Source organism: Acanthaster planci, unplaced genomic scaffold (assembly GCF_054643075.1).
Source record: "Acanthaster planci isolate LZ-2023a unplaced genomic scaffold, COTS_SCS Contig223, whole genome shotgun sequence".
NCBI lineage: Eukaryota > Metazoa > Echinodermata > Asteroidea > Valvatida > Acanthasteridae > Acanthaster > Acanthaster planci.
The window spans coordinates 17274-34915 of record NW_028257844.1 but is presented as its reverse complement, the minus strand read 5'-3'; the positions used below and the strand labels follow the sequence as shown (position 1 = coordinate 34915).

The following is a 17642-nucleotide window of genomic DNA, read 5'->3' as shown; positions in this document are numbered from 1 at the left end:
TTCCCGACCCCGTTCAATGTTGCAACAGAAGCGAGCCAGAATGGTACTTAAATAGTGAATTTGTTATAAAGTTGGTTTAAACTATTTGCCTAATTTTTTGTGTGTTTTTCAGTTGACTAAAAAATCCCAATTCGGCCCCCCCATTCAATGTTAGAAACAGGCCAGTATGGTGCTGATTGTCTCCCAACATTAAACCGTGACTGGGTAAATTTGGTATTGTCAAATAATGGTAATTGTGTCTTTTTTTTTAATAGACCTCTCTTAGAGTTTACTCTTTACGTTCTTTTTTCTTTTAGTGATAACCAAGAATATTATTCACATTTTGGAATTCTGTTGTGAAAATATTTCATTCAAATTAGGTGATTAGCTTCCTTCCTCCATGGTTGGTCTCCGTGTTTTTTGGTAACATTACCACAGTCCACTTTGTCAATATAAAAGCCTTGTTATGCCCATACAATATGTAGAGGGCAGTATGCAAGAATGTGGATCGTGATCAGGTTGTGGTATTGAGCTAATAGTTTATCTTTCTGTGGATTGGTATTCAAGGGGGTAGCACAGAGAGGGGTGGCGCTGAAAGGTTAACTGAACGCTGCTTTGAATTAGCATTATGTGAGATTTCGTTCTAATACGATTCTGAAGCAAAATAATATCTACCAAAAAATAACAACCAACCTGCGGGTGTCTATGAGGGCTTGGACCCGAGTGTGGACGTCACACTTTTGGTCGACGTCGGGCGAAAGTGAGGCCCACGTTCTGTTCGAAATTAGCCGAGAGCAGGGTAAATAGGAGCGTCAAAGATTATAATGTGAACAAACTGATACACAAATTCTGCTCGCAGACCGAGTATTATCCGTTACCAGTACGAACTCGCTCACTTAAATTTATTAATGTATTAATACGTGAACCGAACGTCCAATGAATGTTATGCAATCTCGCGTGCCACCAATCAGAATTGGCTTCAGAAACAAGAGTTATCTTAAAATGTTTCTCTGACAATAGCTGTCGGCGGATTTTTCTTAAGCAACAGGTTTAAGCGATCGATCTCCAGAATGGAGATCGTTCAATCACAATGACAACCGAAATTGGTTATTTGGAGGTAAATGCGCCCTGTGAATCGAGTAAGTTCAGAACCAGAATTAAGAATACAAGTTGTTTCCACCGAGGATGTTGGGACACTACACTACATAAAACCCGACGAGTGATACCCGACAAAAAAATCTGGACACCATTATGTACTTTTTTTTCTTATATTTATTTCTCCCATGTTAAAAGTTCTTAAGTTGCCACTGGCAGTTTCATGGAGTGCCACTTATACAATTTGTGCTCAATGTTCAATATAGGTTTGGAATGGTTTACTTAAATGCTTGGGCATCAGATAAACTGACGCTTTTACTGACTGCGCATGCGTGGTATGTTTCAATAGAGGGGAGTTTTTATTCTCTTTATTCAAGTGACTAGAGGCTTTTTCACTGCATGTAATTTCATTTAAAGACAGGAAAAGATGACCAAAGGTTGAGAAATATAAGACATGGATTTTACAATCTACATCATGAGCAGATTATGAAAGACTGACATTGTCAAATGAGTTGCAATATATGAGGATTTCTTGATAACTGGAGTATGAAATTATGCGGGTTACGTCGTCGTGCGAGAAGACTATGAATTTTAAGGAAGGGTTTATTAACTACTACTATTACTACAACTATGCCTCTGTCTTTATGTAGCAGGCCAGTTAGCCAATTTAACAACGAAATCAACCATGTAACCTGTCAAAAGGATGGCGGACAAGGGTCACTTGGTTGTAAACCGAAGAATCTTAATGCATATCAAGCAAACATCCGTTGTGTCTACCGTCATCCACCAAGCGATCAACAAAGTCACCAGTTGATTTGATGTCCACAGATTGCCATGAAGTGAAGTGTCAGCGAATCCATATCGAGTTAGCTAACCGGCTGCGGTGTAGTCCAGGGACCAGCCACCAGATCTACTCATGATTGAGGCTCTCGCGGTCATATATGTACTCGCCCAGGCATGACCCGACACGCTCCAGCTGTCTCAGGTGATCGCCCAGCTCCTTGATGGCCTCCACTTGCTCAGTCAGGAAGTGGTTCTCAATCCAATCGCACATCTAAGGTGAAAACAAGAATAACTGCAATATGTAGTTTCATTCAGCCTAATCTGCACAAGAACAATCTAGACACAGATTTGTTCCAATGTTTTTGCTGATTAGAAATGGATGAAATAAATTTATCAACTTCACAGTAGTATCTTGAAGTTCATCCATTTCTTAAAATACAATACATGTCAATAATCAAGATTGCGCTAATCCAATTGCAACATCAAGATCCTGAGGTTTGCAGTTTCGATTGGGCTATACCATGAATCGTGGCCCTTTTCACAAAGAAACAAATTGGCCCCAAATAATAATTTTTTACAAGTTTCTTATGCAATACCTGCAGCTTGATGTAATAATTTTTTTACTCATCTACCGAAATCACTCAAATCATGATCTCTGGGGGCAAAATGGAAGACAAATTTGTCTTCCATAGATTTAATGTTGGCAAAAATGAACTAGCCATGGGCAAAAATCGTTTTGTAGTTTTCACGAGGAGACAAATTTAACTCCAGAAATTATACAAATGTAACAATGTTGCACCTGGCATTCGCTAGGGCAAAAGCGTGTGCTGTGTGCTTTTTCACGAAGAGACCAGAAGTCACACAAATTTCAGCATTTCACCAACAGACAAACTTGTTACAAAATAAACAATTTTTATTAACTTCTATAACCTCTTTCATGGAGGAGCATTGGTGAATTGAAAGGAATTTTGAATACATGTACTAGGAAATCAAGCGTTTGAAAAGAGACTAACTTCAAATGTGATTTTCGTAAGACCTACATTTTACTCTGTGGTGAGAAATTTGAAAACTGTGACGAAACGATCACCAAAGATATAGCTGATTTAAAGAAAACAGCACACAACAGCTGATTTTACCCAACCTGGTACATGTACACAACTACGGTTAATGAGGCACCCTTGATTAATCACAAGCCCAAGATTTGTAGGTTGTCCTTACCTGGGAATCACCATGCTTGTCTGCCACTTTGTGCAGGTCCAGCAAGGCCTGGTTGACCTTCTTCTCAAGGGCCAGGGCAGAGGTCACTGCATCTTTCAGGGTGCCCCAAGTATCATTCTCAGGCCTCTTGATGTCCTGCAGCACGACAGTCCCGCCACGCTGATTCTGAAATTTCATCAGCTTCTCGGCGTGCTCGCGCTCCTCATCCGAAGCTTTCTTGAAGTACTTGTGGGCACCAGGCAGAGCAACAGTGGTGTGGTCAAAGTAGTAGGCCTACACACGGGAACAAAATTGATTGTCACCCTAGTTATTTCAGGCACGGAAGTGAAACATAAGAAATCAAGGGGAAAAGTTCCATACGCAAATGTTGCTTGTCAACCTTCGTAAAAATCCTGAGAGACTCAATCTGAAAAATTAAGTTTTCTACATGAATTCCTCCGTATTTTCATGACTAAGATGTTTTATTACATACACACAGCTAATAGGTCACCGCAGGGAAAATTCACAGGCGTCCATGGAATTCTTTTCAGATTAAGTGTGTAATTCAGTTGTCACTTTGATGGTTGTCACCAATTTCATTTATAAGCTAGAAATGTAAATATGAGCATTTCAAACTTTTGCAGCTATACAACGCATGACAATACAGGGTGTGGATTGAGTTCAATATATGGACAACTCAAAGTTTCTTTCAAATGTTACAACAGCCATCAGAACGTAATAACATTTGCTAAAAAGTGAAATTTAGCTGAGAAAATTCTGAAGCTTCCATTTAGTCTTTTCAAACAAGGTTTTTCAAACAAGTGTCATACATGTAGCTTTGTGCACAGGGGCGTCACGTACTGTCCGCATCAAGCACTGTTCATATCCATATTCCAAGAAGTTATGTCCTAAGCTTAAACTCTGGTGGGAGAGTCTGTTATGAATGATGGAATCACAATCAACTACCATTATTACCCCCTCATGACCATGACTAGTCTAAGGTTTGCAACTTTCATACATGTAGCCCGAGCTTCCTTTCGATATTTTAGGTCAAGTGCAGGAATTTTCGACCCAGAGGAGAATTCCACCAAGTGCTTTCAAAAACTACACAGCTAATTGAATTTCTTGCTCATCTTATGTCATGGGGTCGAATACCCCCACCTTTACCCGCTTAACATGGATCGTTGTGAATACTCTAACAAGGCTCAGAACTTCTCTTTGAAGAAGGCAATTCTTTCATTATCAGGGGCCTACCGTCCCCGCTCCAGTAACAACGCCACTGATAAGGGTCACGAGATGTGACACGTGACTCAGGCGGATTCCACACTCGATGTGCTGATATGCTATAAATGGCGATAGCATCCCCATTCATCGACCACATTTTTATCGGATGATTTTTCTCAGGCAAGATTTCAGGACTCGCTGAAAATAACCACCAATTACTACACACCAAATCTATGTAAGTAGTACAGAGATAAATACTGCGGAGAAGGTGGGCTGCAAAGTAGAGCACAAGGCGGTGTAAATCAGTGGAAAAAGAGATTGAAAAACCATGGGCCGACAAGGGAAACATAATCAGACTTACCATAGACATGTACACATAGGACGCGTACAACTCCAGGTTGATCTGCTTGTTGACTCCAGCCTCGCTCTCCTCGTGGTAGTTTTGGCGGATGGTTGCCATCTTGTCACTTGATTTGGTGTTTCTTCTTGAAGGTTGCGAAGTAAGAAACTAGAAAATTTCTTAAGTTTACCGAAACAGAACTGCCTGGTTCCGACACTGCGAAAGCACAAACAATTCCGAAACTGTACTGAGTACGCAGTTGCGCCACGCGCTTATATATTCTTGGCGCTGGCTGTTCATTTTATTGAACTTACAGGTCATTTCGTAAATGTTTGATCACAGGTTAAAAATAAAACCACCGAACTGGGATCTCCAAATCATTCTGCCGACTTCAATAATTTTGCTTTGATTACGGTTAAAAATATATATTCATTCTTTGAGAATTTGCTATTAAATTCGTGTTTAAAGAAAACTACGGTATTGTGGGGGAAGTAAATATACCAGCGTATGCAAAATAGGCCGTGAATTTTGATTGGTCATCAGGATTACGTGTGAGCTATATTAAGCCTTCGTGACTCGGCAAAACAACTTGTCACGCGGCTTTTACAAATAATTCTTTTTTTCTGATAAACAGTTGCATAATACATGATTTCAAATCATTTCAAAACCAGTACAGAGCTATGGATCAATTGGATCGGCTTAAGAATTAAACTCTTGTTTAAAAAAAGCGAAGAATACTCAGAATCATTTCTTTTTTAACTTTCTTACTTTTCTAACCAATAATATAAACCCTTCAAAACTACATTCAATCTGTGCAAACCTCAGAACGAACATACGAACATAGGCCTAATAATTGACATTAACATAAAGAATCTCAAGGTCCAGATATTATTCTCAGAACTGTGACTTTCTGAAGACAGGCGGGCATAGGTATCCGAACAGGGTGATATTTCCCCTCACTCATATCCCGTCTTGTCATTTTAACTTCCCGGGGTCACGGTGTAATATGAACTAAATGGAATATAATATCATCTATGGATTTCGCACTGGTTTTGTCTTATTTGTTTGTTTATTTGTTCCGTTTTTGAAGAAACCAATAATAGTAAAGGGACTTCTCGAGGATCATGAATGATGACACGTTGTACATGATGACTAGGTGTAATGAAAAAACACGTTACTACTTTGACTGCATTCGAATTCATGGCTCATTTTGGAAGGGAGTTGAACATATGCATATTACTAGGAAACGTAGGGGTCAGAACAGTTGTCCACATAAAAAAACCCGCGCATGGTGCTCTGCGTGACTGTCAACTATAATATTCTCGAAATTTCTAGTTACGGTTAATGCTCCACTGTTTGTATTCCGTTGACATTGACAGATGAGTCAGTGGGAATTACTTTGACCGTGATAATATCTATCAACTGATTTAAAGTCAGTAAACTGCGTAACTTTCAGGTTGGGCAAAGTTCAATTGACATACGTCTGCAGCACCAAGGTCAGGAATTTTTTGCATACTCATTTTGTTCCGACCAATTGACCTTTGTTACAATCGAACACGAACAATGGACAACTCTGGCGGTCTACTATCAATGGCGGAACTATGGACCATACATACGTCGCATTACAATATATGGAAACACTGTCCACGCACACATATGGCTTCTTTTTTAATTATGACGTTTATATTCCACTCAGAATTCTTTGCGATTTGAAAACATTTTTTTAAGGCCTGAATTAAGCTTCAAGTCAAAGACTAATTTGTTACATAGGGCCTATAGGATTCGATTTATTAAACCAGCGAGAAATCTTTGAAAAGCAATTTGCCCGAAGGTTTTTCATTTCTTACTTTGGGATGATATAATTATTTTTGTTTTCCCTCTCAATACTGAGAATCTGGCGAAACACTGAGATTATCAAAGGGGGAGTCATTCAACTGTGGTGTCACATGAGGGCGCTATTTTACAAGACTTATGTAAGTGAAGTGTGTCAAGTGCGTGCTTTGTGTGCTGGCCAAAGATAGGCTTCATAAGGTCGAAGACGCAGCGTAAATCCTGCCTCCGTGGTAAATCGAAACAAATAAGGAATATTTGTGTGTGTAAAATATTTCGTTTGCCTAATAAACAATGGAAAATCCAACAGCTATCAGACAGAACTTCTCTCGTGAATGTGAATCAGGGATCAATCGACAAATAAACCTTCAACTGTACAGCTCTTATGTGTATTTGGCAATGGTAAGCAAGCTAGCCATGTTGGCGTAGCGAGATTAACTCCAATCTTAGTCACGTCGCCATTGTTGGTCGCTGGACACATAGATATGTGGTCTGATCGATGCCGTAATGTGACGCATTGAACTTCGTAATCTTCGAATTCCATTTTTCACTTTATAACTTGAACATGGATTCGGTTGAAGTTGATCTTTAGATATAAAGACCACATGTCTGTGTCTTTTTTACTTGTGTCCAGTCCACATACCTGCATCATACAAATATGTACATGCTAGGTCCAGGGCCTACACATCATCTGCAAAATTCATGGAGGTGTCAAATTGTTATGACATGAATATAGACCCAATGGGTGAGTGGTACTAGTAGTGTGGGATAGCTCCATGGTGGGACTAAGTACTGTAGTTCAGTACTTACTTGTAGACCTGGCATGTGTGAAATTATCCTGTATTATTCATATGCACGTGCATGCGTGTGTATTTGCCTGCAGTTCTTGACCCCTTCTCTTTTGTTCTTACTTCAACTATTTTTGGAAGAGCTCTCATCAGTCGCATGTTTTGTACGTGATTGCCAATTGGGGACCCTTGATGAGTTGGGGACGTCCTCTGTTGTTGAGGGTTCCTAACTGAATGCAAACACAAACTCACACCTCCCCTGGACCATTAGCCTATGTGGGGTATGATGGACACAACATAGGAGGGCGCTATATCATGGTTCGAATAAATCATTTGTGGTTACTCCACAGTTGTCCACTTCAAATGAAGTTCATTGTATAGCACCCTGCTATTGAGTATTGTGTGTGCCGTGCTTCACAAAGGCCAATGGCAAACCAGCAAGTCTGCTTAGCCATGGCACTTGTGATTGATAGCTACCTATTCAAGACTGAAAACAAAGCATAACAGGACAAGTCTCCAGTTCTAGTGTAGAATTTGCTCTTCGTTGCACAACTGCATTTGCCAGGTGTCGGGAAAGTCCTGTGAGTTACAGGTTACATGAGTAAATAAATGAGTTTCAGAGATATTTCCAGTAATTCCCAATTTTTTTTTCCAAAACTGCATTCTGAACTGAGCATATTTCAAGGTGTTTTGAGTTAACTTGTTTGAAAGGCTGCTGAATGCATATGCCCAACAACAGCATGACATCTCTTGTATATGTACGTTGCAGGGGAGTCAGGTTGATGTTCATGCAATGGCTAGATTCCCTTGCTTTCCACCCATGTGGTCCAGGGTCCAAACCCACCTACTGTTGGACGGTGTCTGGATTGGGTTTTCAGTCCGTAACTGATTCTGAGCATTTTGCCTGGAATATTTACTTTGAGTTTTCCTCCTGCCTCTGAAACTGAGCATTTCCCCATTGTCAAATGTGTTATCAGCCCTGAATGCACTGTTCAATCAACAGAAATGTACCGTAGTTCCTAATCTTTGCCATTGTTGCCAATAGGCCAGTTACTTTAACAGATCTGAAGTAGCACTTCCAGGCTTTCACTCATACTGCAAGGGTTTGTCAGACAGCAAGCGTGATGTTGCGATGGAATTGATGGCTTATCAGAACAAGAGGGGAGGTAGAGTCTGTCTTCAAGACATCAAGGTACATGTTTAGTCTCAATAGGATTTGAAACTTTATTGTTCAACATCTTAGTCTATTTCTAAGTCCATCCTTCGAAATAGACATCATTGTACTCGTAAAACCCCAGATGTTTGCTGACTTGTCAGTGACGGGTTCACGGCTGTTCAAAAAGCACACCCAGCTGGAACTTGTTAGTCGGGTGGTTGACAATGTAGTATGGTCAAGCATCTAAGTGGTTGGTGGCATGGAATCCATGGTAATGGATGAATTATTTAGGCCTGATTCCCCAAGGCTGTGGAGAAAACCAACAGCACATTCTCTGTGCTAAACCCCTCTTGAAGGATCCACTGTGTGCCTTTTGTGAAACTTTACGCTCTTCTTCAGTGGAGAAAACTTACATTTTGAGTCAAGTGTATTGAAAAGTGTACGTTTTTAAACATTAATAATAAAAGTAAGTCAGGTGTTTGAAAATGTGGTTAAAATTGAGTCTTTAAACAGGTTGAGTTGAGCAAACTCTTACGCGTATGTACGCTTATGAGTAAAAATCGTGCCCTTTACAAATTAAATCAGGTTTTTGATCTAAGTGTCTGAAAATACCTGTGAATTTGCTTTTCAAAAAAAAAATGCCCACTTCCAGTATAATGTAAGCCTATTTGTAAGCAACAGATTCTTCAGGAACAATTCCCACCATCACTTGAGACCTCCCAGAAATGTTGTCTCAAAATTTTTACAAGCCCTGCCAAAATTCTTTCATGCCCTAAGTTGCTTACTTGTAACGTGCATGTAAAAAAATTTACATGACTGAGAACAGGAAACGATTGTTGTCTGATGGATGTGGAAAATGAATGTTGACTCGATTCATTGGCTGTGGTTTGAAATTAAACACAACTCTATGGGTAGTGGCTGCAGACTATCCTAGACATCATGTGTAATATTCAGCAATAGCCAAGGAATTTGGACATAGCCATAACTACCCACATTAGAATAAATCACTGGCTAAAATATGCACCCCTCCATCCTGAAAGAAGGGGAAGGGACGACCACCGAGTTGGATTCTTTGTGTTACCCTCATTCATTTTCCCTCCTCTGTAGTCTCCGGCTCAAGAGTTTTCCAATGGCCAGAAGGCTCTGGAGGCAGCCCTGCAGCTGGAGAAGGATGTTAACAAATCCTGGCTGGAGCTCGATGAAGTTGCTGGGAATGCCAAAGATGAACAAGTAGGCTAATTTCTTAATTACTTGGGCTCTTTTGAATGTGTTAGTAAACTGAGGTGCAGGGCTGGGCATGGAATGACACCTGCACATGGTGATGGCTTATGAATCTACTACCTGATTGTCTCTGTGTGCAGACAGGTATCCAGACACGGTCACAGTTATACACACTTTGGAGAAGGTAAAGAGTCCAATATATACTGAAATGAAGCCAGAACCCATTTTCTTTCGGGGAGGGGGTGGATTTTTAGATTTTTCAGTGTTACTTTTTATGGTTTTTCTTGGGATTGGGGCTGCAGTTCAGAAATTTTCACATGCTTTTGATAAGAAGAGAAATTAAGTTGACCAAAAGATTGGCTTTCTCTTTTTTAAAGAAAATATTTTTGGCTCTTTCGGGGAATGGGCTATGAGCCCTGATCCACCCTCGGACTTTGAGGTGCGTTCGAGCAAGCTACTCATATTAACATGAGTATACTCCTGAGCACTCAAATGGCTGGCGTATGGCTCGTTGGTCACTGAGAGCATACTCTCACTAGAGGGGGAGTATACTCCTGCACCCGAGTGTAATGCATACTTGCATCCTACTCATGTTAACAGGAGTAACCACGCAAACGCACCCTGAGTATGCAAACATAGACTACCCCCTTGCCTTCTTTCTGCTTTTCTTAGATGGATTATTTTGCTAAGCACTCCAAAAAACCTGAAATGCACTGGTGCAGTATACTTTTGTGAACCTTTCAGCCCGGTTGGGTAAAGCATTTTTCTCCAGTGATCATCAGTTTCATATGTGACTCATCACTTTTTTGATGGCCAGTGACAACCTTGAGGCAGTGGAGACCCTACACGAAGCATTGACATACTGTTACTCAAGTGATGTGGAAACGTTTACAAGACACGACTTTGGCTTTGCACAAAAGGGACAGCATATAAACTTGCTTAGCATTGAGGAGGGATGTTGGGTTACTCTGCTTCCATTTCCCCTTCACCCCACCCCCATGCTGACTACCCATCCTGCCTCACCATACCCCACCTATCGTGTCCTGTTCTACCTCATCCCAACCCACTCCATCCCAGCCTCCCACCCCTCCTCCTGGTTATTCATCACAGTTTCCTTTCTTGTTTTACTGCTGTTAGTTTGCTGCCTTTATCGATGACTATCTCCAAGCACAGACTGATCAAATCAAAGAGTTGGGAGATCACCTAGCCAACAGTATCAGAGCTGGACCCAACCTGGGTGAATATATCTTTGACAAGGAGTCGCTCTCCTCTTGAGACATCTCTACCTTTGCTTAAAATCTCTCTTTCTCGCTTCTGTTTCAGACACTTTAGCTTTTAGCACTCACCATAGGGGGTTCTGTTATTTTCAGTAGTATGATAGGATCTACAAAATGTGTGTACTTCTAACCTTCCCTGATCTTTCAAAATCCACCACGATTCTTTTGAAAGAGTTTACAAGATGTAGAAGAGTCCAAGTACAGTTTACTCACATAGTACAGATTTTGATAGCTATTTTATCCTTTCTGTGTGGGGGCATGGAACAGGTGGAGCCCAACTCAAGAAACCAAATAAATCAAATCCAGAAAAATTATTCCTGTGAACACTGCAGATCCAGGGTTGATAACGTGAACATAGAATATGCATGCTGCTATGCGCATGCGCATCATGCACATGTATGGTGCTCAGGAGCACTCTCATGCATACGTACGCATACGTGCAGTACGCATACATTGCTATGTCTACTTGAATCAATCCGCGCAGACCCAGTAGTGCGGGGACAGAATAAAGATTCCCCAAGATTTTCAGGGAAAGTTGAGCAAATGGACTGGACTGTGTTTAGGATTCAGATTCTCTGTGTTCAATGCCCTCTCTTGGTTAAACTATGCCATTGCGCATAGGCCAGGAATTCAACTCAAAATAGACCAGGCAGTGGACTGATACTCATGTGAGTTGGGGCTCCTTCATCTAAGGCGTGCTTAAGTTAGTAAGATTCTGCGTATTTCTCTCAGCACACTACACCAAGAGGGCACTGGTGTGTTTACAGGTTTCAGAACCAAACATGTGCCCTTGGGTTGCATAATGGGAGACTTTTGGAAGATTATGGAAGGTTTTAAGTGAAAATTTACTCAGGGAATCAGGGTTAAGGGAGAAAATATCACACAGTGTGTTTGCGAAGCCAAAAATGCTGCCCTCAGGAAGCTCAGAGCCAAAAACTTGAAACAAATAACTATTGTAATGGCCAGTAATATATAGTATTCAGGTGTTTATGTTGTCATTGTTTTCACAAAGGGGCAAACAACATCTATGGTATTGTTGGAGTTCGTTTGCTATGCAGAAGCACATCTGGACAAATCCACGCCAAATTGAAAACTTGTTATTACATTACCGAGCTCAGCATTCCTTAGGATTCATAAAGAGAGGTTTTCTAAACAAAGAAACTGAAAATATCAGGTTGTTGCATTGTTTTATATTTTCACATCCATTTTTCCCCTTTCCTTTGTTTGCAAATTTTGAATAACAGTGAGGTCGGTAATGGAATGACTCATTTGTCACTTCTGTTGTGTAGACAATATACTCTCCAATATTAGCATGTGGAGTTTGCAACTTGGTTGAAAACACTGAGGACCTATAAGTCACACTCAGTGAGTGAACATTCCATGAAGTCTTTCCCAGCCAACAGCCTTCAGGAAGCCTCAGGGAGACGTAAATGTTATTGATAAACCTAAACGTTGATTCATAGTAAGAGTTCTCAGGGCCTGGACCTGTGTCCATGTGAACATTACATCACTCATGGTGTTGTCGAGTCCTTCACAAGTCCTTTCACAAGTATTTGGACAAGGCCAGTCACTATAACAGGGCAAACATTTGAATAGCTGCAGAGTTGACTTTAGACTGGATGGTTTGAGAGGGACCATTGTAAGTTAATATTGGCACTACCGGATGCCATAAATTTCCATATTTGATATTTCTTGACTTGACAAGAGTTGCTGTTACCAAGAATGTCGCATATGAGGAAAATTGTATAAAAAAGGAACCCATGAATTATTTTGTATGGATACATTGTACATTATAATGTGTTGGCCAATCACGATGCACGAAATCTGTCGGCCCTTTCCAGAAGCGCATTGGGTCGACAGATTTCGCGCATCGTAATGGGCCAACGTGTTGCAAACTCTTGGAGGCATGCTATTATGAATCGCCCGTATTTGAATCATTCAATTAGGGTTAGTTCAGTTTCATGAATCTAAGGTCAAGTTTGGTGGTCACATGCACATCTTGATAAGAGTGTTCCGTACGGGAAATGTATTGTGTGTCAGATCCACTTCAATGTGATGCTATTGAAGGTATTAAGAACTGTGAACAAGAACATGCACATCACGTGTACAATGAACATGTACATCACAAATATGAAGGGAACAAAACATGCACATATAAATTAAGTTATATGAAGATAAGACCAAATATGATCTCATATGAAACTAGTTAAATGCTGATAATTTACTGACTAATAGTTCGCAAGTTAAGGTTTCAATTGTTAGTAATGAAAAATGATCTTTTGTACTGACTTGATTTTGAATTTTTATCTCCTGACAGCAAGATTTATACAAGTACACTACCACGATGCTGATGTACAAACATTGTAATTGAAAATTTACCTGGGAGTGGGAAGTTCTCTTCACACCTTGCCTCTTCCCAGGGTTTTCGTGAACATTTTATAAAACATGAATAACTTTTCCCACAGTAAGTTGCTTTGACCTGTCGGATCCTTACTTTAGAGTCAAAGGTAGTTAAGAAATACTTTGCATCGCAAGTGGTCGGCATTTGTTTTCCTGGGCTTGTTTTTGGAGTGATGAAACTATCATGAAATGGGGAAATGTGAACTTTGGTGACGTTCTAAACCTTCCAGGCACTATTGATGGCAACTTTTTGCAATTAGTGGTGTTTACACTGATGTTCATGTGATGATTCATAATTAAGGAAAAAAATAAGGATATTCCCGTTGAGTTCAGTTTAAAATGTAAGTGTTTAGTTGCCCCACTAGTCCGTCACCACATTCACATTGTAGCTGGAGTGACTTAAGACTTATTACACAACGGATTCACCTGTGGTTTGTTCAAAAGAAAGACTTTTGTTCTTAGTTAAAATAGAATGATGAGGATTTTCACATGTAGGCATGTATGGACCTTTGCTACAAGTGAGTGGCAATTAACGATCGAACTTCGGATTTCTGGCGGATGCTAGCATAGAAAACGCCAGGGATTTATTTACTGACTGGACTAATGGTGGTGTTTGAAGGCTTTCTTTAAAGCTAAGAAGGCTTAGCCTATTTTCTCTTTCTACCACTCCCACTTCTGAAATCAAAAGCTCGTTTTTTTTTTTTTAGCGCTGGAACTTAAATAATTATGTTCAGGCTGCAAAACACAATAGTACATGTACCTGTAAATTTATTGGTACGGAGTACTTTGCCTTAAGAAATCGATTATTTTGGGACAAATCAGTGGCAATATTTAATTTAAGTGTTTCTCTAATAAATGAGGATTATAGTTGTTCCGTGTGGAATGTTTTAGTTTTAGATTGACAAGAGCAGTAATGAGTCTGCATTTGAGTTCAATGTGATTGGAAGTAACACGCCAGTCAAGCACATAACATGTTGTATTTTGTACGCTTACCTTTTACCTAGTGTGGACTTGCGAACAACATGTCTACGCGGTGCTAGAAGGCAAGGCATTCTGTGGACTTACCCATGTCCACAGGACGTTTCCCTTTCTCTAAAAAAGAAGTTTTGAGGCTTTTGGGGGTTAGAGTCATCTGTCGCAAAAGAAAGAGGAACAGTCAAGGAAACATCTAACGAAATCCAGTTAAAAAATGTGTTCCCAGTTCAAGAAAATGAGTGTTTTAACTGAGTTTTCGTAATTGCACGAAAACAAAGAAATGTCCACACTAAGTATAACGTATGTATACATATGTTTCAGTACGTTTTTTGACAATAGCTGCTTGGATAAGATACAGGTTTGTGTTAACCTGCGGCATGGTAAATTCCACTTCTTGGTGCTGACCGTTGATATTACAATGTGAGGTTACCCTGAAATATTTTGAGATGTAATATTAAGTAAGAAAGTGAAAGTATTTTAGTGTCCCATTTTCAATGGGCAACAACTTCCAAATCATTTCATTTTGTATTCCATGTTTTCTAAGTATTTTTTTTTCATTTGACACTGAAATCGCGCCAGACCATTCATTTTTGTACTGTGATGGTCAGACCGTAAAACACCCAGCATCAACAACTTTCCAAGTGCATACATCGCCGGAATCTTTGTAACTCTTACTGGTATACAGATTTGCTCTGATGGATTTTCTCTTTTATTCGTGTAGTATCTACACAACAGATATTCTAGTGCCAGGTTTACTGAAAGGGGTGTTGCTTTTAGGTAGAATGCAGAAAATTGAGGTTTTTGAACCATTAACAGTATATATAAAGATTTTAATTTCGACGACTTTTCAGGGCGTAGCGTTCAAGAAGCATTCTTTAGAACCACGAGAATTCATTCCGTAGCTACATGTACCTCAAACAAAAAAATTGGATTTATTAAAAGATAATCTGAAAAATTTTAGAACTTTTGACTCCATATACAGTATTGATTTATGGACAAAATTATTCGCTGTTTGATTATTTACCTACTAGATCCCCTGGGTTAGGAAGACTAGTAAGGTGACTGAAGAAGTGAGTACATGTCACAAAAACATACTTGAAGTGTGCCGTGTGCTTACAAATTGCTAAAAACACTATCCAACATGACTGGAGACGGGCTTTGCATTGTTCATTATTCTGGTGCTTACTGTACTTCATTGTTGAGTTGTTGAGGTCAAAAGACAATTAATACTTGCTGAAATTAAATATTAATTATTTGTTGGTATTTTGGGGGTTCAGTTTGGATGTCATAGTTGTGTGTTCGGTTTCCATTTCCCCGTTTTTGCATTTTCGCATGATTGGAAAGATATAGCTTTTGTTTTACTGCTAAGTCATAATGTGTCTTATGATCTGATATGCATCCCCCGTTAGGTAGACTGCAGTTCATTATTACTGATACCTTATGCAGTGTTACAATATTTCCTCATCATCTAAAGATAGTGTAAACCATAGAGGAAGGATACAGAAGGAGTTGCAACTCAGGCACTTCCAAGTGTTCAGTGATGGTCGCTGCCTTGTCAGACGAATAATAGAAAACATTCCAAAAATGCCTGACACTGCCTGCATCTTGGTCGGACAAGCGGGGCCAGTAATATCCGAGCAATACTTGTAGTTTTTGCTTGCAGTTAAATACAAATTATCGATATGACCAGGAAATAGAGTGAGAAAAATTCCTGATATTAGACCAACTTTTGCCATCGTAACTAAACTTTTTAAATTTTGATACACTGTTCCATTATCCATGCAAAGCTTGTACTTTCATTCTCCTCTGTCCAATACATCAGTGATCAAAGACTTGGTACAAATTTGGCTAAGACTGGCCAACAAAATGTTCACTACAACTGGAAAGCTTAGTTCATTGGGAACAAAATGCGTTATTTCATCACAGAGAGTGATCGTGAAATCTCATAAAATACGCTTTTGTACAAACGCCATAATAAAAATGGTTCAAACAAAACAATAAAGCTTGTAAACAACAGGGCTATTTATTCCCAAAATAACTCCAGAAAAAAAGAGTTCATGAAGGGCAATGACTGCACATACAGATTTAGGTCACACAGCGTAATGCAAGCAACTGCGCAAGTATTAAATTTGATGTCATGGGATCATACCAAGCACCAACAAAAGGCATGAATATTCAATTTCCTATAGCTCAGTGCACAAACTTTTAAGGATGCAGATTCGAATAAAATTTTGTAGACCTGACATGTTTTTAAGATACGAATAAATTTTTTTGGACCCCACATTGTAATATTAAGATTCAAATGAAATTTTTTTGACCCAACATGTTTTTTAGATTTGAATAAAATTTTGTAAACCTGACATGTTTTGAAGAATTGAATGAAATTTTTCAGACCTGACATGTTTTCGAAATCCGAATGAAATTTGACAGACCTGACGTTTTCCAGATTCGAGTGCATTTCCCTCGACAATAAACAGCCGAAGGTTTCGCGTTCTGCACCGGCATTTCATCTGAATTCAGAAACCATCCGAATTTCGAAAGCATCCGACTTTAAAACGCATCCAAATTCCGAAAGCATCCGACTTTAAAAAAGAAAGTGGAAAATGTCAATTTTCTTTGACAAAGTATAGTTACGAAAAATTATTGTATTTTTACCTATAGCTTTGTGTCCATTTTTCACACTTTTGTCGAATTTCCCTCAGATCACCGGTGATACTGTCTGGAAGACTGATAATTGTTTTATATCTATCAGTTAATTTTTTTCAAGATCGAGAGCCATTTGTTTGAAATGGATTTGGTTTTTCATGCGGATTCAAATTTCCATGCGAGTTTGGCAGTGGCCAAAAATGAGATGTCCGGATTTTGGGCATAGTCCATGTACGTACTTGAGGGGTCCAGTCCACTAATTCAAGCCCCATTGAAAACAGTGTAAAATCAGCACCGTTCAGGGCCCAATAGCATGCACGCCAACATCCCTGAGATTTCTGAAACACAAATGAAATTCTTGTCTGGTCACTTATCTTTCAATTTCTTTTCAATTTTTTGTGGGTTAACCAATTACATTTTTAATTATTCCCACAAAACAAAATCACCCCCCAAAAAGTGATTTTTCCGAAGTCTGATTGCAGCCATTTTTCAAGTGGCAACCCTCAACTTTCTCGGGCACTTTGGACCATTTTTCAACCGTAGTTTTCAGCCCTTCTGCCCTCATATGAAAGCTCAAAGACCCAGGGAGTTGATCCTGGCGACGATTTACACAATCTCACCATTTTGGGGGCCAAACAATCTCTTTTTTCAAAAGATGCTATGGGGGGGGGCACTTTTAATGCTAATGAGCTGGTCAGAAATTCTCACTTGAATTAGTGGTCTGCACCCTG

At 39.6% G+C, this 17642-nt stretch overlaps 2 protein-coding genes across 2 annotated transcripts; one reads left to right on the top strand and one right to left on the bottom strand.

Annotated features, from left to right (window-relative positions):
- Positions 1–1228: 1228 nt before the first annotated feature.
- Positions 1229–4885, bottom strand: LOC147795008 (soma ferritin-like). Its single transcript, XM_087132349.1, has 3 exons — positions 4640–4885; positions 3076–3348; positions 1229–2128 (listed from the first exon to the last, which is right to left on the bottom strand). The coding sequence occupies exons 1-3, from the start codon at positions 4736–4738 to the stop codon at positions 1985–1987; spliced, it is 516 nt and encodes a 171-aa protein (XP_086988475.1). The 5' UTR covers positions 4739–4885; the 3' UTR covers positions 1229–1984.
- Positions 4886–6585: 1700 nt separating this feature from the next.
- On the top strand, positions 6586–15528 carry LOC147795007 (soma ferritin-like). Its single transcript, XM_087132350.1, has 4 exons — positions 6586–6850; positions 8282–8428; positions 9500–9622; positions 10751–15528. The coding sequence occupies exons 1-4, from the start codon at positions 6743–6745 to the stop codon at positions 10886–10888; spliced, it is 516 nt and encodes a 171-aa protein (XP_086988476.1). The 5' UTR covers positions 6586–6742; the 3' UTR covers positions 10889–15528.
- Positions 15529–17642: the final 2114 nt, after the last annotated feature.